The sequence below is a fragment of the Pinus tabuliformis genome, chromosome 5_1, assembly GCF_031772625.1.
Source record: "Pinus tabuliformis cultivar Carrire ecotype Pingquan chromosome 5_1, CPIR1, whole genome shotgun sequence".
Lineage (NCBI taxonomy): Eukaryota > Viridiplantae > Streptophyta > Pinopsida > Pinales > Pinaceae > Pinus > Pinus tabuliformis.
In genome coordinates, this window is record NC_142305.1 from 737,438,622 (window position 1) to 737,465,198 (window position 26,577).

General features: G+C 34.8%; 1 protein-coding gene across 1 annotated transcript; it reads left to right on the plus strand.

Annotated features, from left to right (window-relative positions):
* Positions 1-9,070: 9,070 nt before the first annotated feature.
* Positions 9,071-9,976, plus strand: LOC149167056 ((R,S)-reticuline 7-O-methyltransferase-like). Its single transcript, XM_089431453.1, has 3 exons — positions 9,071-9,256; positions 9,366-9,430; positions 9,562-9,976. The coding sequence occupies exons 1-3, from the start codon at positions 9,085-9,087 to the stop codon at positions 9,856-9,858; spliced, it is 534 nt and encodes a 177-aa protein (XP_089287579.1). The 5' UTR covers positions 9,071-9,084; the 3' UTR covers positions 9,859-9,976.
* Positions 9,977-26,577: the final 16,601 nt, after the last annotated feature.

Here is a 26,577-nt window from a genome sequence, read left to right on the forward strand (position 1 = left end):
AAATACTATGCCTTAAATTAATCATTAAGCAAAATTATTGTTTATATTTTATTTTTATTTGTTAAATGCAGTGTGCACGGATATAATGCTTCTGAGAGGTAAAAAAAAATGATTTTTTTGTTCTTGTTTATCAAGATTCTTTGTTAAAATAATTGAAACCAAATCAACATTGGAGTTGCAAAACCCATAACATAGTGTTTCAAATAAACTGTTGTATCCAACTAACTGTTCTTAAACCCATAAGATATAGTATTTAATGAATCAAGAAACTGTTCTATCCAACTTTTACTTGCACTCTTCATCAAATTTTATGAACATTTAGTTTTCAATCCATAAAAATGGATTCTTGCTTCTCTACCCAAGTTTTAAAAATAAAAAATAAATGATAAATTACGATAATTTTTTAACATTTTTAAAAGTAGCCAAAGTTAAAATAAAAAAATTAAAATCTATAAAAGTCGCATTTAAAAGTAGCCTAGGTTAAGAGTTCAACCGTTTTTTCCAGTGTGTTTTGCTGCATTGCTCTGACTCTTGTGCTCAAAGTCTTATAGATTTTAACTTTTTGATTATAGATTTAACTTTTTGATGCATTGCAGTGTATTTACTTCCCATTAATTTAACAGTCAACTTAACTTTCTCTTAAAAAACCGCATTGAGAAAGTGTTTTGATGTTCTCTATTTTTTTATCTAACCTCTCTTAAAAAAACCGCACTAAGAAAGTTCATGACAATTGTTGGTGGCATGCCCAACAACTTGACACAAAGTGCATGGGGGTGTCGGCTTTGGGGCCTTAGGGGCTAGAGGAGGCTGGGGAGCCTTGTCCTTGGGTTCTTTCCTTTTAGGTTTCCCCCCTGTCTAGATGCTTGCACAAGATGATTTGGTTCCTGTTGAGGTTGTAATGGAATTAAAGCAGCGACAAGGGTCATGGGGATCGGTTGAACTGGTTTCAAAGCGTGATATGGTCTTGGTTGACCAGGTGAAATGTTTGTAAGGGGATCGATGTACCATACTAGGATCCCCAGAGTCATGTTAGGAAGGACTAGTGAAGCCATGACAGGTACAGAAAAAATTCCCGAAGGGGGGGATAAGAAAGGTATCTTACCAGGAGGATAATGTTCCAGCGGAGTAGCTCCTGGATGGTTGAGACCTGGACGAATAGTTCTTGGTGGGAACATAGGAGAGTCACCCACAAATGGAGGAGGTCTTGGGGTAGTAAGTCTAGAGGATTCAGCTGGAAGAGAAACAAAAAGGTGCTGAGGAGATGGTAGTTGGTCAGATGTACTAGAGTTCTTAAGGGCATCTTGTGACTCTTGTAACATGCAAACACTCATGGAAGTAGAATCTGAAATGGGAGGGGGAGGACCAGGGAAAGCACCCAACAATGAGGAATCCTTATAGACTCTGGGTAAGACACTAGTGTAAGGAGTTGAATACTGGTTGTCAGACATTGACAAGATAATGGACACAATGGAGGTCACAAATGTCGGCTCGTAGTAAGTCAACTGATCGATGGTAACAATCTTCCCTTCATGGGGGAAGCACATCTTGTGGAACACGCAGATGCGATAGCTGACATGGCATATGTGTAACTATGACCTAAGAGAATATTGTAATCTAAAGGTGCATCAATGACTTTGATATCGACATGGAAAATCTTGCTCGCAAGGGTCACTAGATAGTTGTGGTACATGCCAAGGAGCTGGGAGGGGTGTCCATCCCAAGGACGCAAAGTGATGGTGGAGTGGGACAACTCGGGTGACTTAAGCTATTTCCAAACAAGAGCGGACATCACATAGGTGCATACGCCTTCGTCAATAATGCATCTGGAGATGATGGCATTACAGACTCTAACTGGTATCTAGAAAGAAACCGATGAAGGCAATGGGGGTTGCACTGATGTATCAACTGCGAAAATAGTCAAGCGATCATCAAAAGGATCCACTGACCCAAGGAAGTTAGTAGAGTTTCCTTTTGGGAAGGGCACGACTAGAGGACTTCCAACGTCGACATGGCGATAGGTGATTGCACCAAGTCGTCTACTATACTGTATGTATGAGCAGCTCTGTTAGAAGTCGCATTACGACATAATGTCCCTTTTGGGATCTTACGAATGGCCTAAACTTTCGATTGATGGATATGTAAAGGACCATTTGGTGTTGTAAGAGGCTCAGAAGATACTTTGGTTATGGACTCAGTAGCTGACGAAGTGGAGGGCTTGTCATATTGATGCAACCAAGTTTGTAGGTTGATAATGGAGGGGTTAACCTCATCAGAGTTCATCATAAGAATCTGGTAGTCACCAGGACCAGAAGGTTGGGGGAGATGGGATGCTTGACCTGGCTAAGTTTAAGCAACAACAAATATTGTTGAGGGAAAGGATTTGTGAGAACTACCGGTTGAGATGGCATAGGACTCTGAGGTGATTGTTGACCTCTAAAAGCGGCTTGATCTTCCCACATTTGGTTCATTTGGGGTAAAAGGGGACACTCATTTGTATAATGGCCATGTACACCACAACATGCACAAGGATTGTTCATAAGAATAACCTTGTTATGCTTGGGCTGGCTGCCTTGTTGCTGATTATTAGTGTTAGGTTGGTTCCCCTTGGATTCACTAGGCTGGTTACTTTAATTACCCTGGTTACCCTTGTTACCCTTCCCCTTATTATTTTTCTTCAAATTTGGGGGATTGGTAGCACTCTACTGTGCAAAAACTTGATCTTGAGGGGGCAGTGGTTTCTGGGGCTGAGGATGCATGGGAGGCTGTGGCGCTAATGCTTGAGGGGCTGGGGTGCACGACTGTGCATAAGGAGGGGCAATAGTTTGATAGACGGGTTGGGGCCCTGGAAACATGTTGCTAGCAGGAGGGGCATAAGCGTTAGAGGAAATTGTGCCCCCTTGCGGGTAGCCATAAATCTGCTGAGTATATGGCGAAGAGTGTGAAAGGGATCCAATGATACTGTTGATGGCGCGAGATGCCCCTAGTGCATTGGCTCTTCTAGGATGAGGGAGGTTGGGAATGAAAGTATAGACATAACCATATTGTGCATAAATCAGAACATATCCAAGGCGGTTTTTAGATTTCTTCCTTGGTATGAGGAAGATGGGACGTGAAATGTTTCCCGATGGGGGATAAAAGGCTTCTAAGAAACCAATCTAGATAGACACGGTCTTTGAAAACCAAGGCACGAAATGTGCTCCTCTTTCGTCGCCACTCTTGAACATGGTCAGAAAGACGAGTGGCGGAGAACTAACGAAAAGTGGTCAATAGCTCCGTACCATTGTCGTATTGGAGAGACAACTAGAAATATGAAATGAACGCTTTAGAAAGCATCACGAAAATGGAATGAGATGTGAAGGGATAGTCAACATACCATTTTGCAATGTCCCTAGTGAGTGTGTGTTGGAAGAGTAGAAGAGGAATGGAGTCATCAGTTATGGAGTTAGACAAACACCACATGTGGAAGGATCAGACATGGTTGGTAGGATCCTCTCCAGCATTACCCTCAAACTTCAGGATGTCTGAAGGAAGCTTAGTGAACATAGAGGGCCAACCAGCATCATGGTGTATGGGGTTGTTTATCAACTAGTTAAAATATGGCAAACTTAACCTAGCCATAAAAGGGATCAGAGGGGCCGTCAGAACGGTTCTTGAGACTGTTCTGTTTGATGTGACCACCAGGATAGAACAGGAGCCAACACCTAGTTGGGTTCCTACACTAGCTGTGGGTGCAAACATGTTGACGATATATAGTGAAGAAGGCTCGAAATCAAATGAGGAATTAGAAGAACCAGGAAAAGAGTTGGCGTGGGGAATCAGAGGGCTATGAACTCGAACCCGATGGGGAGGGGTAATATGCCCAAGTGGAAACTGGGGGTGAGGGCCTAATAGTCTTCGCAACAAAAGCCTTGGTGGCGCAATGGTGGTACGATACATGTGACACAGAAATGGTGAAGGGAGATTCAACAATATATCTTTTTCACGATGCGGGGAGATAAATTTATTATGTTAAGTCTTGGCTTGGCGGTGTAAACCAAGTGCCCTTTGCTCAAGGTGTGCTTGTGTGTGTAAGTGTATTAATTGATTAAACCCAGATCTTGTTTGTAAAAAAGAAAAAATCTTGCTAAAACTAAATTGAAATTAATAATAGAAAATGAACAACAAAACAATTAACTAAACCCAACCCAAACTAGGTTTGCAAGCACTGTATTGCTTGGTGGTTAAATCGATGGAAAATACACTAAAACGGTGAAGAGATATAAATGTCCGTGTGACTGGGATCAAGTCACACTAAGCTACTGGAAAGTGGTGCAGCAACAACAAAAAACTAGAGGGGAAGATCACGTGCAAAAATATAGGGAGATGGGTGAAACACCTAGGGAAACCAATGGGACCCTAAGCCAAATGACCAAACAAGTGTAAATGCAACACAATGGATGGTAACAATCTATCTTAACAGATTTGGAACATAAAGGTACAGATCTAGAAAATGTGGCTCAAAGCGCTACAAAAACTCAAACTACTCACTCAGCAAAACTCCTCCTAGAAAGGTGAAAGTGTACTAGAAGCCTTAGGGGACACTAAATTCAACTTCGATGAGTAAATCAGAGTTTATCAAGACCTAAGTGGGATGAGACTGAGGTCAGACAACCTAGCAGAAAACTCTATGCAAAACCAAGAAACAGATATGTGAAAAACCCTAAAACTTAGAAATCGCAGGTACTAACCTATTTCTCTATAGGGATCACACTTTTTGGGCTGAAAGGTACGTTTTGGACCCTAGATCGCACTTTTTCGGCTAAAAATTGCGATTTCTATTTCGTGGATCTCGGTCAACAAATCTCAGAAAAAAGTGTCGCGTTTGTTGCGGCTGATTCCTGTGACCTACATAAATGAGCAAAAAGCTTGCAGAAGTCAGAAATTTATTAGATCTAGGGTTAAAAAACTCGGAAACATTAAGAGAATTGAAAAAATAAGAAACCCGAAGCTGAAAACCAAAGGTCACCCATGTTTTTGGATCTGAAGTATAAAAACCCAGTGGAGTCGCCAATTTTGTATTGGAGACCCAGGTTTCCAAATCAGAATTAATCTCGAGTGGAGTCTCCAATTTTGTTATAGTGTTTTATTCTCAAAGATGTATGAAAAGAACCCACTTAAGATTGTGGATGACAAACAATCTCAACAATATAAATGGTAGCTAAACATTGTAGATCTGCACCAATTGATAGAAACAAAACCTACCAAAGTCCGGATCTATGCCACAATCATAGTTAAACAACAAAAATAAAGAGTAATAACTCCAATCATCTAATGGAAATCATATATGTAAAGAATAATTTTACTATAACACTTGTGAAGAGAACAGATAAATGTTACCAGTACCCCTCTATGGGATTGGTTCTCGCTATCCTTAAACGTCTTCAGCTTGTGTAGAGTCTCTCTCTATAATGTGTAAACCCAACAAAAATATGGTGTCCGACGATGAAAATAATCAGAGTTACAACAATGAGTGCAACAATGAAAATAATCAAAAGTGAATAATGAATGAAAAACCCTTCTATTTATAACACAATATTGAGTTATCCTCGAATAATGAGCTATAATAAAATATTATTGATCCCATTCTTGGAATAACCACTTGGAGTATTTTATTTATATTTTTTTAGGAGGGAAAAAGTATTTAAACTTTTATTTAGAGAAAATAAATAAATAAATGATTTATTTATCATCTCAAGGAATTAGTTAAGGAATAATAAACAAATAATGATTTATTTAATTATTCCTAAGGCGTTTAGTCAAATTTGACAAAGAATAATTGTTAATTAGTGATTAATATTCGTTGAGAAAAATAAGATAATTAATGATTTATCTGTTTATTTTTCATGATTGGGTCAAATATGACAAGGAATAATAATAAAATAATAGTTAAATTAATTATTCCTAGAAGAAAATCAAACAAATAATGATTTATTTAATTATTCTTGATGGGTTTAATTATAAATTACTTAACAAAGGTGGTTTATTAAGTAAAAGAAATTTTACTATGGTAAAATTTGCTTTACATGATGTACTTCGATCCATCTAGTAAATTAGGCTAGATGATCAATTTTTTGGTGATAATAGGTACCCCTTAGATCAGGAATTAATTAATTTTTTCATGCAACGAGTACTCTCGCTTGAAATTTGAGTAAAACCTTAGGGATATAAGTTGAAAATACGAGTTGAAAAAAAGTTTTATTATTTTATTATTTTTTAATATTTTTACTTTTTTACTCCAAAAATGGTGAATCATCCCCCATGGTTGACATCATCATCTTGAATCCTATTGGTTCTTATAAAGTTTATTTTGGTTGTACATTTTTCTTAGGAGGGTCATTTCAGACCCCAAAATTCTCCTAATTAGTATGTGCTTGTTTCTCTTGTTGTGTATGTGTGTGTGTTTATTCATATTGCTAAAAATTATATGTTGTTGATGGTTACATGAATAGTTTCCAAGTTTAAATGTGAAAGTATAAATTGGTAGAAATTTTTTAAATTAGCCTTAATATTGATATATCCCCCCTCTCAGTATTAACATTTTTCCCAACAGATACAAGGCATACATCAGTTCACATCAATGGACACACTAACATGCTAACAAGCTCTCGCCTTGCCAATGAAGTCAACCTAAAAATTCCCTCTCGAAGATAACTTTTGAAGCTAAGCACACACAAAACTCCCCCCGCCCACCCCCCGCGCCCCCCCTTTGACGCCAATGACAAGGGGCTATACATGGAAAGACAAGATACATAAATATGACAAGATACATGGTCATTGTTAACATACTCCCCCTGAGGGGTTGCATCATACACTCCCTCTAAGTTGTTGAACACACCACCCCTGCATACATGAGAAGCTATACATCTTGGAGAAATGGGAAAGAAGAGGCAAGAAAAATAGTTCATAATGAAATAAGGTACATGTGGCCAAGTAACCAGCAACGACTCTCCAAACATTTTGCAACTAATTTTTTTCTCTTGAGCCAACCTTGAGATGGTAGCTACCTCCATGGAAAAACTCTTCAATGCCTTTGAAATGGAACCACACTCATATGATCTCTAAGATATTTAAAATGCTCCCTCAAAAGTGGCTTATTGAAGATGTCTGCAATTTGTACAATTGTGGCCACATCCTCTAACCTTACAACCATTTTGACCACCTGATCTCTTAGAAAATGATACTTGATTGGTATGTGCTTTGTCTTTGAGTAAAGAATCAGGTTTTTGGAGATGCTTATTCCACTTTTGTTGTCAACCATGATAGGAAGGGGATCAATGAACTCAATCTGCATGTCTTGAAGAGTTTGCTCCATCCATAGTATATGAGTGCAATAAGTGTTTTCTACTATATATTCAGCTTAAGCAGTGGATAATGAGATTCAAATTTTCTTTTTTCTTGCCTAAGAGACCAAGAAACCTCCCAAAAAAATGTTGCTCCTAAAGTGCTTTTCTTGTGATCAATACTACCAGCCCAATCCACATTAGTGTAAGCAATCAAATTTAAATTTCTACCTTTGGGATACCATAAGCCATAGTCAAGAGTGCCTTGAAGATTCTTTTAACTACATTTACATGACACTCGTTGGGATTAACTTTAAATCTTGAAACCAATCATACAACTTGCATTATGTGAGGCGCAAAAGCAATTAGATACAATAATATGTTGATTATTAAACAATAAATGGACTAATTTACCTCTAGAGATTCACCATCTTTACTCAATTTATAGCTAGTCACCATAGGTGTGCTCACCGGTTTGCAATCCTCCATGCCAAATTGCTTCAATTTCTTGCTTATATTCTTGGACTAATAGATGAAAATTCCTTTATCTGTTTGAGTAACTTGTAGCCCAAGGAAAAAGGTTAGCTCACCCAACATTAAGATCTCAAATTCCTTTTCCATATCTTCTACAAATTTGTGTCCCATCTCCTCCAAATTGCTCCCAAAGATGATATCATCTACATACACAATAATAATTAGAAAATTATCACCTTCAAATTTGATGTATAATTTTTTATTTTTTTTTCTTCGTTGATCCATTTTTTAAGCCTTATTGATGTATGCTTATCTAACTTTGCATACTAAGCTCTTGGAACTTGTTTCAATCCATGTAGAGCCTTTTTGTACCTACAAACTCAATTCTCATCATCAGTCAACTAAAATCCTTCTAGCTATTCTATGTAAACTTCCTCTTCTAGATCACCATTCAAGAAGGCTGACTTAACATCCATTTGATAAAGTTTTACATTTTTGTAACAAACAAAGGCCAAAAACATTCTAATAGCATCAATCTAGCTACCGGTGCAAAATTTTCATCAAAATCAATGCCTTCTACTCGAGTATACCCTTTGCCTCATTTCTCACTTCGCCTTCGAGTATACCCTTTGCCTCATTTCTCACCACTTCGCCTTTTTCATTGAGCTTGTTCTTGAAGATCCTCTGGGTCCCAATAATGTTATTGTCCTTTGACCTTGGTACAAGCTCCCATGCATTGTTCTTCTCAATATGATCTAACTCCTCATTCATTGCGTTGATCTAGTTCTTGTCTTCACTTGCCTTGCCATATCGGTTGTCCTTGCACAGAAGGATCACTTACGCACATTAAATTTCTAGGCCTCCAAGAGGTTTTGGTAGATTCTCTATGTCAAATGAAGGGACCGCATTATGTTAATACTATATTGATCTCCAAACCAATTACTTTAGGTGGAAACTCCTCTGTGCACACGTTGCAATGTATATAGGCGATATGAACCATGTGCATGTCCTCTTATGTCGACCTTCCCAAGGGAATGTAAATCCACCTGGTGATAGTCATTAATTCTCTTGGATTTTAGAGTCATGTATTTCACACGATGCAACCTCCTAAGTTTCCACATTAATCTCAATTGCATTCAATGGATTGGAGCCGAGGAACTTGATCAATCGTGGTATTCTATCATTCCTTTCTCAAGCTAGGAGCCAAGCTTGGCTAATTTCTTTGCCTCGTCATTCAGATTTCTAAGAATAAGCTAAAAGGATTATGGCTTCCACTCACACTCGTGCGGTTATGGCTTCCATTGCGAAGGTTTATGCTGATGGGTTTAAGAATATAAAAACGGTGGTGGACGTTGCAGGAGGAACGGGATCGGCCATATCCATGATTGTGGAGGAACACCCCCACATTTGCGGTATCAATTTGGATCTCCCACATGTAATATACACTGCCGCTGCTTTTCCTGGTAATCTAGAATTCCAAATTGATGATATTTGAGTAGAGGTGCATAGAATAAGTTGTGTTTCGAACTCTATGTGATCATAATTACAATTGGGCGTTTTGAGCTGGCGCAGGAGTGGAGCACGTAAGGGGAAATATGTTCGGGCATATACCGCCTGCAGATGCTATGTTTTTGAAGGTACTCATCCTGCCATCTCTGTTGTGAATGACATGGTTTATGTATGGGACTAGTGGTAAGGGTGTTTTGTTTTGTGTTTTTAACGAAATACCGGTTTGGTTTGTTTGTGTTTTTAACGAAATAAATTGCAGTCTGTTTTGCATGACTGGAAGGACGAGCAGTGCGTGGAGATTTTGAAGAAATATGATGAGGCTACAGCGGGCAACGGGAAGTTGATAGTTGTGGAAGCAATTGTCGAAGAGGAAGTGGGGTGTGTTAAGCAGATGGTATTGAGGTCTGACATTGAAATGATGGCTTTCACCGACGCTGGAAAGGAGAGGACGGAGCACGAATTCAAGGAGATCTTCCGTTTAGCGGGTTACGGACGTTACGTCATCACAAAATTGCCTTCTTCCCCTTTTAGTATTATAGAGATATTCAAAGCTTGAATGGTGTAACGGATCCAAGTTAAAAAAATAAGAGTCAAGCGGTGGTAACGTCACCGCCGCCTCTGTCTGTGGTTCTTGTATTTTTTCATAAAATTGCAGTAGAGAAAAGTTGTTTTAATTTTCAAGATTTCAATTTTTTAGTCGTCATTTTTGTATTTCAATTTATCAAAAATTCTGGTCAGTTTAAGTTTTTTCTTTTTGTTTTTAGAATGATGTAAAAAAATTATCAGATCAAAAAAAAATGGTTAATTGAATATGGCAAATAAAAAAATCAAAGTCAATTGAAATTATAGTTGTTAAATTTAATTTTGAATGCCAATTCGAAATCGAAATCCATTTTGGAAAAAAAATCATCAGGGAAAAAATTAGAAAATATAGATCTTACAAAACTAAATTATTTTTTAAAATCCAAAAAACTTTTATATATTTTTATTTTTTAGATTTTTTAAACTGTTTTTTTATAAATTAAAACAATTAAAAATATTATACATATATTTAATATAATTTTATTAAAAAGATTGTAAAATTGTATATTTTTAGAAAAGTATAACAACCTCAAATTATATATTTTAATATAATTAATAATTTAACTATTAATTAATAACTAAAACATAAATTTCTCATTGCAGATTTTGTCTTTCACTGCATCTCATTGAAAGTGCACTTTGTTCGTCGAGTTAAAGGTTGTACATTTTACTCCATCCAAAATAGACCTCATGAGGAAAACACACCCAAACCTTGAATTATAATTCTCAATTTCTTTACCGAAGGGGAAGAACATTGAAGTGTACCCAACATAATTACCAAATTTATCAAATTTGAAAAAAATACACTGAAAATATGGAAAAAAAAATGAGATTATAAATTTTACAAATATTTATTAAAAAAATTATTATTCAAATTTACTATTTTTAATAACTTTAAATTTATTATCTTTTATTTACTATTTTTCACAATTTAATTTTTTAATATATAATTTACTATTTATTATAGTTTTTGATATACAAATTTCTGTTTTTACTTTTTAATATTAAATTTTTTTACAAAATTAAATAAAATTTTTAATTTTTTAAATTTTAATATAGAAAATTCCACTTTTTATTTTGTAAATATTAAATTTTATATTAACAAAATTCTTTAACAACTTACATTGCAGTTTATTTTAATTTTTTAAATACTAAAGTTTGACGTTAAAAATAATCGGTAGCTAACTCGAATAAACGAATTTTCAGCCGAACGAACGGAACCGGCATATTTTCGAATTTTTCGGACCAGTAACGCCGAACTTGGTAACTAGGCTTGAAATGACGACATACCAACTTTCCTATTTTCATAGTTATGATGAATATCGAAGTAATGATAAAATTTTAGCTTAATTTTTCAAATATCCTTTATAACCCAGTTACAGTATATTTCAATATTATAAATTAAAAATGAAATTTATCCTTAACTTTTAAAACCTGGGCAGAGAAACAAAAATCCATTTATGTGAATTGAAAAATAAATCTTCATAAAAATTGATGAAGAGTGCGAACGAAAGTTGGATAGAACAGTTTCTTGATCCATTAAATACTATATCGTATTATTTATTCAATGGACTAAGCAACATGCAATATTAACGAACTTAATTTCATTAAGTGCACGATATAGATTTCAAATTTCAAACACTCTTTTATGGTTTTTGCAATTCCAATATTGGTTTGGTTTCAAATATTTTAACAAACAATGTTGATAAACAGGAAAAAATGTTTGCTATTTTTGACAAGCAAATTACTTGGAATTTTTATCAATCAAATTTTATTCCTGATTGCCTATATACCACTCATTAAAACATTAAAGGCTGCTTGAGCTGGTAAATAGAAACTACTTACGTTACACAAGGTTATTAATCATTATTTTTTAATTTAATTTTATAAAAAAATCCAATATATATTGAAAATTTCGTATAGCATTTTCCAAAATTAACCTAATAGAAACCTATCAATTTGTGTAACTAAGAATAATACCATTAAAATATTATAATAATTGATATATATTTGTTGTTTTATATATTTTCGGTACGATTGTCATTGGGTAATTAAAGACCATACATATCAAATACTATGCAGTAAATTAATCATTAAGCAAAATTATTGTTTATGGTTTATTTGTTAAATGAAGTGTGCACGGATACAATGCTTCTGAGAAGTCAAAAATAATGATTTTTTTTTTTTGTGTATCAAGATTCTTTGTTAATATAATTGAAACCAAATCAACATTGGAGTTGCAAAACCCATAACATAGTGTTTCAAATTTGAAATCAGTATCTTGAGCATAATGAAATTAATTTTGTTAATATTGAAGGTTGGTGAGTCAATTGAACCAGGGCAACTGCGTAGCGGCAGTCTCTACCTATAGGAGACTACTTTATAAGAGCAGTACGCCTGTATGAGACTCCTTTATAAGAGCAAGTACATATGAAAACAATTGTTTGTAAATTACCGTTGTAAATGGACAGACTTCTATGTCTCATTGTGGTGTGTTATTGTGTGCATGGACCTATTTATGTGTACGTTATGTTCGGTTCAAAGACTTGTATCCAGATTTGTTAGCTTCAACATTTGGCATGGCACAGAAAACACTATTCTCACAAAAAATAAGACTCCAACACCGTGCTATAACTGATACCATAACTACCATTAAAACAGGTAATGATGTTTGATACCAATCAAACTAGGCTTTATAGTTATTACTATGAAAAGAGGTAATGATGTTTGATACCAATCAAACTAGGCTTTATAGTTAACTTCACAATCGAATTTGGCATTTGGCATGGCATAGCAAAAACTATTCTCACAAAAAATAAGACTCCAAGGCGGTGTTATAACTAATAACATAACTACCATGAAAAGAGATAATGATGTTTTATACCAATCAAACTGCAAAATGAACAATCCGATGTGGGATTTTTAGCAAAAAAAACATGTCTTGCAAAAATTCCCGTGCAGGACAGGGAGTTCAGGGACCGAGGCAAGCAGGCCTCCTGTAAAAGTGGAGACATTGGGTCCAAATAGGGGATCAGGAACAATTAAGTTGGCATAGAGCTATCGCTATTATCATCTGGGGGTGAGTCATTATTATCAGGAGGGTTGATTCATTTTCTCTCAGACATACCAATTCAGACATATCCAGTAAAACCATCTATCTAGTAAGTTAGACGGGGATAGTGGAAAAATACTAACTGTAGGAAAGGACTTTCGGTACAAGGAGCATGATTTCACTCCAATCTTCTACTGCTGCTTCGGCATGTCATTGATGTGAATGAGCAGGTTTACTTATCAAAACAATTGGTGTCAATTGATTTATTTTACAATTTTAAGTAGGTCTTGATAATATCCATATACTTGTAGGACAATACAAATAAGAGGAATTACAGGAATTTGGCCTTTAAAAGATTCAACTGCAAGCGATTACGATAAATATATCATTTTGAGCTTTGTTAATGGGACTAGTATATTCTAGATGAATTCACATAATGAGGTGGAACAAATAGATTGCCGAGACAACATTTTGCCAAAATGTTTATTATGACCAACTTACTCAGGTATGTTTACAAATAAATTTTAGTGTATTGTGAATCTTTATAATATAAAAGTAAAAGTAAACTTCGATGAATCCTAATAAGCAATTTCTCTGGATCAAGATATTTACGAGGATAATGTGTGTAGTGTAACTCCTAGACTTTGGCCGAACACTTCTGCTTTGATTTATGGTCATATTGCTGGGGACTTGGCAAACATCTACCATCGAACAACTTTAATAAGAAAAAATGACAGACTACCAACAAAAGATACGCTACTCTCGACCATCTTTACATAAAAAAATGGCAGCAACGACAACTAAAAGGCACCCTCCATAAACATGCATGTTGATGTATCTCACTGTGGACGAGTGGTCGACAGATGGGCCCACGTAGTGTTGTAGCTGTGCACCTATGCCGGTATGGTACCATGTGTCTAAAACATGATGTCGTGTGACCTAAAATATGTTTAAAGAAATGAAAACTTGTTAATTTATTAAAACAACTTAATTATTACTCAAGCATTCAAATATGGAAGCGCCATCTGAAAAACATGTCCAACTTGTAACTGAATTTCAACTTTCAACTTCACTGCAAAAATATTATAATCCCTTTCTCCTTTTTGGGTGATTAGATAGGGGGAAAGCACAGTATCTTCTGCCACGATCACATTCAAACATTAGATAATTTTGGCGTGGTTAGGAAACATAGCTAATTACAGGAATAGGATATCGAGCTAAAGTTTTCATGCAATTGTGTTCTTTTCTTCTGCACAGGGAAATTATGAAAATTCCATTTTAATTGTTGTCAAGATTGCGAAGGAAGAGACGAAATCAAAATGACTAATGTAAGTCTCAGCATCAAAATGAGTAATGTAAGTTCATAATTCCTTAGTTCTCAGGTTTCTAAAGTAGGTCGGCTTCTTTTAAATTAGGTCTTTTTTTGTGATTTAGGTTCTTTATTAGATCTGCTTCTTGTGAATTTAGGTTTCTGAATGTTTATCTTAACTTTTTTTATAAATTCCATGCTGAATCTGGAACATGGTCGGTTTATTATAGACAAGGATGTTGAATTTGGAACATGATCTGTTTATTATAGACGGGTCAATGAAGATATTGAAAAGCACATCAAACAAACAATTAAAGTGCGTTAAAAACATGTTTGATTACCATTCTCATGGATTTTAAGGAAAATAAAAAACATGGCATGCTGGTTCTGACATAGATATTAGACAGAGATTAATATAGCCCAGGTTGCTAACACCTCAACATTCTTCTCTTAAATCCTTTGAAAGAGACAACTGTAACGCATGCATAGATGGTCCCATACAAAATAAATAGAAATCAGAGATATAATCTTTTGTTGGTCCCATACAGAGATATAATCTTCATCTTTGGTCAGGGTTCGATTCCTGCCACTGCCATTTTCACCCCTCTCGTCTCAAATTCCATGTATACATCCTACTATTTTGTGGGATTGAGCGACATAAGCGTTGGAGGCTAGAGTCTCTCAATTCTGCCTGTTGTTCTTGGAAGAGGAGGCACGATTGTGGACTCTGGAACCGTCATAACTCGGCTCGTCCCACAGGCATACAATGCCCTGAAAACTTCATTTCGGTGTAAGAGACTTTCATATTCAAGATATAATCTTCTTAACTCCGCCATCAAATGAAAGTCTGAGGCAGGGAAACGCTGTCCTCCCAGGCTGCAACAATATTTGAAGGGATTCTGCCTGCTAAGTATCGGGGTTTAGTGAAAAAGCTTACATCGACAGCCTCAACAAGCTGTAGCAGGCGGTTCCACAACAACCAGGACTAACTAAAATAGGTTCTCGTCAAGCCTAGCCACCTAGTATCAACCATCAGCCTACTCGCGCAGCAGGTTCTCAACCAACACAAGTTGTGATTTCAAATCCTCGAGAGCCTATGAAACTAGCTGCTCACTAGTTCATTTCAAAAGCAGGTCCAGTTCATTTCAACAGCAGCAAGTGTAGTGCATTTCAACTGTAGGTCCAAGAAAAGAAAAGAAACCATTTCCAATAGTCACCTTAATTAAAGGTACACACACTTTGCCTGCTTGTTTTATGAACTCATAAGCTTCATCCTCGAGGTATCATATGCATTTAATTAGTTCGTGCATCTTCATATTATTTTACTTGTACAGGTAATAGATGTAATAATAGAGGTAATAGAATCAACTATACTTACACAAAGTTTTCCCTCTTGGCCAATGTAAGAGCTTCGAAGATTTGTTCTCTCTGCAAATCTCCCCTCATCCATTTCAAGCAACAGTAACTGGCCAATGCGTAGAGCAAGGCCTCCAATGGTGCCTAGCTTTCCAGGTAAATCTTTCATGGAGAATACCATAGGGTCGGGCCTTCCTCCTCCCATAAATCATGCTCATTTTCAGTTTGGCCTCCAATCTGATCATCCACGGTGTGGGGAATGGAAAATGGAGGTTGGGGGAATAAAGAGGAGGCAGGAATGAAATGTGGATGGAGGAGGGTGGGGGAATGAAATGTGGATGGAGGAATGAAGATGAGGCAGGAGCATAGAAGAATGGTGGAATGAAGAGGAGGCGGGAGTATAGAAGAGGTGACAGGTAGAAGAGTGGTGGAATGAAGAGGAGACAGGAGCGTAGAAGAGGTGACAGGTGACCAAAAGAAATGGCAGATGAGAGCTCACTTTCCACTGGAAGTGGAGGCTTACAACCTTTGCATAAAATAGTAGAAGAATGGTGGAATGAAGAGGAGGCGGGAGTATAGAAGAGGTGACAGGTAGAAGAGTGGTGGAATGAAGAGGAGACAGGAGCGTAGAAGAGGTGACAGGTGCCCAAAAGAAATGGCAGATGAGAGCTCACTTTCCACTGGAAGTGGAGGCTTAAAACCTTTGCATAAAATAGTAGAAGAATGGTGGAATGAAGAGGAGGCGGGAGTATAGAAGAGGTGACAGGTAGAAGAGTGGTGGAATGAAGAGGAGACAGGAGCGTAGAAGAGGTGACAGGTGCCCAAAAGAAGAGGTGACAGGTGCCCAAAAGAAATGGCAGATGAGAGCTCACTTTCCACTGGAAGTGGAGGCATAAAACCTTTGCATAAAATAGTTTACCTGCGCAAAACATTTGTTTTGAAAAACTTACGATAAAATAACTTGCCCCTACTGAAATAACATCAGGACACATGAGGCTTGTAATAAAACCTTAAATTTAAATTCACAAGTTTGGTTATAAGTTTCTTACAACGATATTTTCAGGGATAAACTTTGGTTAAAGCATAAAAGCTTACTGTCAACAAAGGATTTAATAGCTCATCATAGTCCCTGCTATGTGAGAGGGAGGGACTAATAAATAATAAGATATAGTATTTAATGAATCAAGAAACTGTTCTATCCAACTTTTACTTGCACTCTTCATCAAATTTTATGAAGATTTAGTTTTCAATTCATAAAAATGGATTCGTGCTTCTCTACACAAGTTTTAAAAATAAAAAATAAGTGATAAATTATTATAAATTTATAACATTTTTAAAAGTAATCAAAGTTAAAATAAGAAAATTAAAATTTATAAGAGCGGTATTTAAAAGTGGCCTACGTTAAGAGTTCAGCGTTATCTTTACCAGTGTGTTTTGCTGCATGTTAAGAGTTCAGCGTTATCTTTACCAGTGTGTTTTGCTGCATCGTTCCTAACTGTTATGGTCAATGTTTTATAGATTTTAATTTCTTTTTGATGAATTGCAGTGTATTTAATTCTTATTAAATTTTCTCTGTCTATCTGGATTGCCGATTCCTTGAATATTAATTCTTATTAAATTTTCTCTGCCTATCTGGATTGCCGATTCCTTGAATATTAGGCAATCAGATAGATATAGGCGGGAAAAAAGCCGATTTCTTGAATATTAGGCAATCAGATAGACATAGGCGGGAAAAAAAAATTGACCACATCTATTTTCGATGAATTGCCAAATTTTCGGAGAATCGGCAACCAAGATAAAGATGCTCCATCAATTTAGCAATCAAATCACTTTTAGCTTATGTAGATTGCTGATTCCCCAAATATTCGGAATCAGATATACATAGGGGCGATCAAAATGAGCAGCGTCCATGTGTGTCTGATTCCCAAATATGCAGAAAATCAACAATCTACATCAAAATACCTGTCAACTCAACCTTCTCTTTAAAAAAACCCAACTGAATAAATATTTCAATATTCTCTATTTTTAATCTAACTATAATTTATAAGGGTTAATTTTGATTTGATTATTGACATAAATTTTGTGAGTAATTCTGTAACGATGCAATTCGCATGTCCATTTAACTTCCAGCGAACTTAGGGCAGTCGACTTCCCATCTTTTTCCCTTTTGCACACGGCCCACCATTCCAAAGACTTTAATTACTTTTAATTAACTTTAATGATACATTACCTTACCTGACAAGATAGGAGTTTGAAAGTTCTTTGTACTGGACAAATTAAACTTATGGTTATCTGGGTAGCTGCCAAAGATGATATTCATTGAGCCACTCCGAATCAAGCACAAGGTGCATTGTTCAAGTCAATATGACTGAACTATTTTTTATGCATTTTTCAAGTCAATGTGAATAAACTATTTTTGTTAGTGAAAGTGACTTGTTAGGTCAGTGAAAGGGATTATGATTCCAGTTATTTATATGATTCAAAATTTAATAATAAATATAAGCTTAAGCGTCTGCATTGGATAATAATAAATACAACTTCAAGTGTTTTCATTATATTGGTGTAGTAGAAAATCTGTGGAGTTTAAGTCCAAACTTCTTTCAGGAAGTTATTGTTCATCTTAATTTTACTACATAGATACAATTTGTAGTTCAAAAGACCACGGTTTTGATCATTTCGTAACGTAGTTTTGGGAGGCCGGTGAAGTGACGTCAAAACTCCAGTTGTCATTAAATTCAGTACCATTTGATTTACTTGGTTATAATAGTAAATCCAATCCATATATAATATTAATATGAATGCCATAAATCCTTTAGTCCTTTCATGGAAATATTTATCAATCGTCATGTCTACTCCATTTCCTCGGCAATGCATTCCAGCTGAGGGTTTGGATTTGTGGATAGAGTTTGCCCACATAGATTTGTTAGGATTTGTGGATAGAGTTTGCCCAAATATAACTAAAGGAGAGCTGACGATTCCTCATTTGGAGGTGCAAAATATATTTGTGTAGATATTTAATGTAGAGAATACATATAGAGAGAAATGATCGCATAGAAATATTATAAACTAACGGATTATGAATTAGTTAGAGAGTTAATAGATAATCAGTTTGAGTATACAGCCAGCTTAAATGGTAAAGACTATCTTGAATGATCCTTATTAACTATACAGCTTCGATTTATCATTAAACATATTTGAGTATTTTAAATAAACAGGTTGTATTTTTTAAATTCTATTTAAGACATCATATCGCAATTGTAAAATGTTCTCACGAATTACATACCAATTTTGTAAGAATAAAATGATTTTATTTTTAATTGGTTATATAGAATAAAATGATTTTATTTTTAATTGGTTATATATTAGATCGTTGGAGGTCTTTTGGATATAGATTTTGGTTTCATGTGTTTAAAATTTGGTATTGATTTTTGGAACTAAAAATATGTGTAAAAAATTCTCTACAATTTAATTGTTTCCCTGGTTCTTCAGAGCTTTGAATCTATATATGTAATTAATTATTTGATTTAAAAAAAAAATTAACTAATTTTTTTTGGCTAAATTCTACCAAAAAATTTAAAATTTCTGCTAATTAAACCACTCCTTGAAAAAATAAATTATTTTTATTTTTATTTATAATTATTAATTTTATATTTTATTTAAATATATATATATATATATATATATATATATATATATTATAAAATATTAAATTAAATATAAATATTTAATTTTTACTTAGTTATATAATAGTTATCTTAACTCTTACCATCATGGAAGAGAAATGCATAATTTAAAATGGTTAGCGAAGTGTTTAAACATTTTTTTTAAATATTTATTTATTGTTGTAAGTAATTTTTTTACTAGATTGAGCTGAATAATGTTTGCATTCTAATGGAGAGGATTTTAATTTTAATACATAATTTGAAAGGATTAGTAAAGTGTTTAAATAATGGTAAGTATTTATCGGTGTAAGTAAATTTTTTACAATATTGAGATTATATAAATAATGTTGGTTATTTATGATATTGAAATGATTAGTAAAGTGTTTAAATAATGATAAGTATTTATCGGTGTAAATAAATTTTTTACAATATTGAGATTATATAAATAATGTTGGTTATTTATGATATTGGAATTATATAGACAAAGTACATTAAATAAATTAAAATAAATATTAATAAGTTTTTAAAATGGTTTATATATTTTAAAATAATAAAAATAAAAATGGATGGAAGGTTAAGAGGGTTGGGAGCAACTGTGAAGGGCGAAATCGCGAAATCTCATCAACGAAAATGGTATATGTAAGGAGTTGTGAGAAATGGTATATGTAAGGAGTTGTGAGATGTGGTTGCATATCGATCTTGTATGTAAGGAGTTGTGAGATGTGGTTGCATATCGATCTTGTCACGAGATGGCATTGGTCCTATAGTTTGAAATGTGGGTTGGAGTGTATTGGAAGTTAGGGCTAAGTGGGTTTAAGATGGAAATTGTCGCGAGAAGTTTCGACGGTGGTGTTTCATGAAACGAAGGTTGGCATTTTAGATCTGATGTTAGATTAGTATCCTAAATAGATTAGTCTCATAAAGGGGTTTTTTATTTTTAAATATGGATACACGACAAAATACTAGTCTCACAAAGGAGATCCATAGTATTATGGGTCTTTTATGTGTTTTTTATCTTTAAATATGGAGAAAAAGACAAATAGAGAAAGAAAAATATCTTATTTTCCTCCAAACATTAATGAAAAGATATCGATCCCCTAGATCCAGGGCTTGAGTCTAGCAAAATACCTCAAGCAACACATTCAAAATGACTTGGGAATACTACCAACTCTTTAAGTTTTGTTAATTTTTTTGAAAAGTTCTCCAAGATTATTTCAAGGTGAAAGATAATAGCATGGCAAAGGATTCTATCATAATATTAAATATGAGGCTATGTGGTGGAGCTACAGGTTTCACAAACACTAATACAAGTTCTAGAAACCCTAATGGATCAACCTCATTTAAGGATGTGATGAAGGGGAGGCTTCCATTCCTACAAATCAAATCCAAAATATGTTAGGATCTTACATAGTTGAACAAGTTGAAAAAGCACCAACAATGGATGTTAAACCCCTAGAGGTAAAATCAACTTTGATACGCAGATTTTTATGCCCTCTAATTGACAAATGAAGACATACATCTATGGGTATATTCTTCTTGGACACCCAATTATGAACTTTAGTTATGTTCCAAGGTTTTCTTCATAGTTCAATTTGACATGTAGAAAGCTAGGGAGAAATTCTTAAATGATGGGCCATGGTTTTGGGGTAGTGTTGGGCTCTTTATTACCCCATGTTTCCCAGAATTTGATGCCACAAACATGGTGGTCACTACAATGCTGGTATGGGTGAGATAACCAAATCTCCCTCTCCCTTTTTGGCATCTTCAAGTGGAATACTCCTAAAAAATAAAAAATAAAAATGACACTGATATAATAGAAAAATGTCTCTTTATATTTGCTAGAATTTGTGTGGAGATAGAACAAGTAGTAAATGTTTGCGTGATTGTATTCATCTAAAACGTGAAAACTTTGAGTAGACTCAGTTTCTAGATTATGAGAATAAGACATTTAGATGTCAAATCTACTTCCAAATAGGACATTTGCAAAACACATACCCACAGTAAAAAAATGATCTTAGAAAGGAAAAAGAGGTATGCCTGTAAGCCAAAGGGATGGTAGGTACCTAATGGTTATGAGGATGAATAAGAAGAGCTCATGAAAAATACTCCCAATATGGATGCTCAAGCACAACATGGAATCCAGGCAGATGACAGAGTTAGGAACTAGTTAGGAATATTGACCCATATCCAGAAGAGTACATAATTAGCAAAAATCAAAGCACCATAGCAATATAAAAGGAATACACTGATTGAAAATGGTTTGGGTGGGGGGTATAATGAATTTGCATGTTTTTCTTTAGAAAAAAAGTCAGTGTGCAAGAAGGTGGAAATCAACTAGCAATAGTAACAACCTATCCCAGTCATTGAGTTTGGAAAAAAGTTAAGAAACACAAAGGCAAAAACAGGTTGTTAAATGATTATTATCACACTTAATCCCTAAGAAAATTATGTATTTTTTTACAATATTTTCTTTTATTGTGCATTAACCGAAAAATAGACATCATCAAATGCCTAATAGCATTTACGACATGTGAGTTTGTTCTTTATTTATAAATTAAATAAAATTAAAAATTAAAAATAAATAAAAATGATTAAAATTAATTATCATTTTATTTAAACTCTAACTTTTTTTCTTTAAATTAAAAATTATTTTATCATTTTTTATTTATATAAACATTTAAGCCAATGATCTATTGCAAAAGTTTTCCTCACAATACATCCATTCATTCTTAATACGAAATCTTAGAAACATAATTAGTAATAACATTACTTAAAAAAAATTTAAATTTGTATTATTTAAACCATTAAACTTTTTAAGTTATTTAATTTTTTTTTTTTATATTTTTTAAATTTAAAATAAACTTTCACAAATAAACCAAATATTTTTATACATAAAATAAATTGCTCTTTATGACCTTGTCCAATTATTTTTTAATTTTTAAATTGTGAAATTAATGTATATAAGCAAACTAAATACATATATAAATAAAGTAATATAAAGTTTTTACAATTTAAATTTAATATAAATTAAAATAAAAGAATAATTACATATCTCTGAATTGAGGCTTCTGTGATTCATATCAAATTTTTAAGATAACTTAATTTTGATGTGATTATGGCTAAAAATGTGTTTCAAAAATTATATATTCTTTTGAAAATAAATATTTAAAATAATTTTTTTAATAAATATATAAATAACCAAAACAAAAATCGTATTGATAAGTAAATATAAGAATTTTTATTTATGTAAATGAAGATTGAAATAATCTTCTGCTAATAAACTGTCACATACCCCGATAACCTCGTAGGTAAAAGTAGGGAGTTAGAAATTAATTTATACAATTACCACAAGTAAATAATCAATTCACAACTCCACAATCATCACTAACCATTAGATATAACATTCACTAATACATCAAGTAAATTACAGTGAAAGACTATAAGTTATATATCCATTTTCATAACCATTAACCATCCATGTGGTAGTGTTCTGACATAAGCTGTCTCATAAATCCTTGCATCCATTACTTAATATCCTTAATCATATTAAATAATCATGCACTAAGACATTATGCTTGCCATAACAAATAAAGAACCATCATCATCAATGACCCATCATCATTATCGGACACATAAGGCAATCACATCAATCACACCATTTGAACACGGATATACCCTGGAAACCCCGTAGGGTGAAAACCAACAAACGTTTAATCTTCTTATTAAACGCTCGTGAGGGATTTCACCCCTCACTCAATGGCTTATAAGGGATTCCATCCCTTAACCATTGTTATAAAATCATTACAATAAGTTATCATTAAGTTATCATATAACTAGCTACCAGCTAATACAATTTACATACTGCCACTTGCAATCATCCTTGTGGCATAATTATTCTAGCAATGGATAATACTGCAGCTTGGACTTATCTATATGGAGGAATAATCCTTATCCCGTCAATGTTAAACATCACCTTCCTTTGGCACCAACCGTCATGGTGTCCTGTCAATGCTGTTAACAACAAGCTTGGCAACAATATTAGATACATTATCAATAATTTATTACACAACCTTTAAAAAGGATCTTTTATCATCTACTCATCTGCATGAGCAAGCATGTCATAATAACAATCTTGGCGACAAGATTAGCTACAATATGATTCAATCAATAATCAACATCTAAAGAGATCTTTTCATTAGTCTTGCCAGTCCATATTTCCTTTTTAAAACATATCACACATTGCTTATGTTTATATACCAGGTAATTGTACTGCTTCCTTGCACATGTATTCCTTTCTCAAAGTTATATTTCAACAGTTTCACATAGTTTCGCTAACATGCAGTTAACATGCATAGAACACAAACCTGAAGTATGCGAAGCCCACTTTATGGCTCTGCGTTTTCTAATGTTCAGGCAAACTGCCGAGAGAAGCTACCCAGAAGGGCTATATTAGATATATGGAACGTTTCGATTTCCAGAAAAATGAACCTCTTTCAGAAACAACAAAAACAATAGACATTGTGATTGTAAGCAGAGGAAAAGGAAGAGAGAATAACTATTCTGTCTCCCTACAGTAAAATATACACAAAAAGAATCCAGCGATACACTCGAAGCAGAGATCCTCTGACAGTGATCATTTTGTGGAACGAAACCATGATACTTAGAATAACCATGCACACAACCAAAGAATAGCCCGTTTAGGGGATGCATAGAGTACCCACCTGGACAGGGAAGGGATCTATTTGTATATGCTAGAATTTAACTGAATCGCAGTTGACAGGAGCTACGAAGGTGCAACAGTAATACCTGACAATTTTTATGAAGTGGGTCTTCCATACTCACGCAAGCCGGGAACGAAAGATGGAAACTGAGCTCCTTAACACTGGAGAGGTCGCCACAGATTTGGCTGTTGGAGAGTCCAAGAGGCATGTAGTTGTCGTTGCCAATCAGAAAGGATTGATACTACCACAACGAACCGTGTAGAAGTGATAATAGCTACCTGCTCATCATCGACGAGGTCATGAGCGATCTGGTGATCCCAGGCACTGTCAGATGAGGGTGACGCCATGTCTTCGTCATTAGTTTCAGCAATCTGTTTCCTTTCTCTTTACTCCGCATGGGATTCGAGGTTGTAACCTCCAAACCAATCAAGAAAACCTAAGTACCAGGCCGGCTCTGGACCTCCGAGAATAGCATAGCTCAACCTCCGTCATAAGCCGTATACACATGCATCTTAATCCGTGGCCTCCTATCGTTGCTCATAATAGTTAAGGCGATTTTTACAGCCTGTGCATTGCCATGCAGCCAATAAACCCTAGGCTTGGAAAATCCTTCCCAATGAAAATCCTCCTCCGGCTATATCCATAATGGCCTTCATAAATTCTCCGCCATATCCAAATTCAAGAATCAGTTCTCAATACCAAACATCAGTACCGAATCCAAGAATCGGTTATTACCCATGGAGAGGACGAATGGGTTCCATGCACCATTCCCAAAATAGTCTCCATAATTAGTTTCATGAATACCAGAAATTAGTTCTTAAACCGATTCGTAATCTTTTAAAGAATTACTATTTACTGTCTAGATTTCACCGGGTTATTTAGGGACATTACATACTCCCCTCCTTAACAGGAACACCGTCCTCGGTGTTCATCTTTCATTGAGAACTTGAGATTTTACTCATTGATATACCATCTAAACCACAGAAAATGTGATCCTTTCCTTTTAAAATCAACGATTTCATTCCAAGGAAGGACGACAAACAAAATAGTATTGATATAATCATAAAAAGAGATCATTAGTTATAAGCATCAATAGTCATAAGCGTTTGTAATTGCAAAAAAATATGCAACTTCTAATCGCCACCACTTGGCCCTTATTCATTCATAATAAACAATTCTCTGTGTCAACTTACCATTACTTACCATATATTTTTTTGAAAATCATGAATACTCTCATGTAAGCCTTTTAATAGTGGTTGGACAATTCTTCAATCCTCCACGGTAAGTAATTCCTGTAACATATGACTAACAAATTCAATCACATTAGTCACTATATTTTGAGTCAAATGAAATACGTTTGACTAGCAATCAATTGTGCAATGCTAAATGATTTCTAAATCACGGTACTTTTACAAGTACTTAAAGAGCACTAACACTAATCAACCAATGATAAATCACTGCTCACGTGCACACTGCATGAATTTTCACTAAAGACATCCATAATGTACTTCTAGAAGTACCAAAAGAGCACCTAGCTCTCTAACCATCAAAACTGTCAATCACTGCATCCAGCAAGAACTGTCTTAGCTCCCACTAAGATGTTCATAAAATTAATAATACAATAAAGGAATTAAAATTTCCAATTACTCCTTATTGAACATTAAACTCATTTCCTGTTAAAAGTGCATAACACATTTCACACAACTATATGTAAAATTTATTTCTAACATAACATATAGCTGATTAGTTATTCCCTTTAGCCATGAAACCACAATGGACTAAAGAATTCCCAACCCATGGGAACTGGTTTCCACAACCAAATCGAGTCATTTTCTCATCCAGACAGTTTCTTTGATAGAGACCTTACCAGGTCTAACATAGAATTCCACTGGCCAACCAGCTCAAGAATTCTAGGGAGAGGAGATCTGGGCAGACAAGTACCATCAACCCTTCCGGGCAGGTAGCTGCCATCAACCCAACTCCGAGCAGACAAGTACCATCAACCCCTCCGGGTAGGTAACTGTCATCAACCCAAGGCATTCAATTCTTTCACAATCCGGGCAGACAAGTACCATCAACCCCTCCGGGTAGGTAACTGTCATCAACCCAAGCACTTGCAGGTCCTACTCGACCGCAATTACACTGGTCTCGCCAGTAAACGCTATCTGATCCTAACCAGACATAGCGTACACAGGAAAATTCTTTCCTCTTATGCCATCTGATCCTAACCAGACATAGCATGAATATTATCATTAGCACAACAAACATGCATGTATGCCATGCATTTACACTTAACCCCCAACATGGGTCCACAACATCAAGATTGATGGGAAACATATCCATCATACACGTTGTATGCATGCAAATTTTCCAAATAACATAATTCATGCATATCATATAACATCATTCTTTCTCATTTATAATTGCATTTCACATTGCAACAATTTATGTGATGAGTTTTCTTGTTGCCATTAAGCTACCACTACTTAATCCCATCAGCAACGTTAGTTATAAATATGCATCAGTTAACACGTATTCCATTTCCAAGAATGTTCATGCATACAATATTGTCATGTATAAAAGCATATGCAAA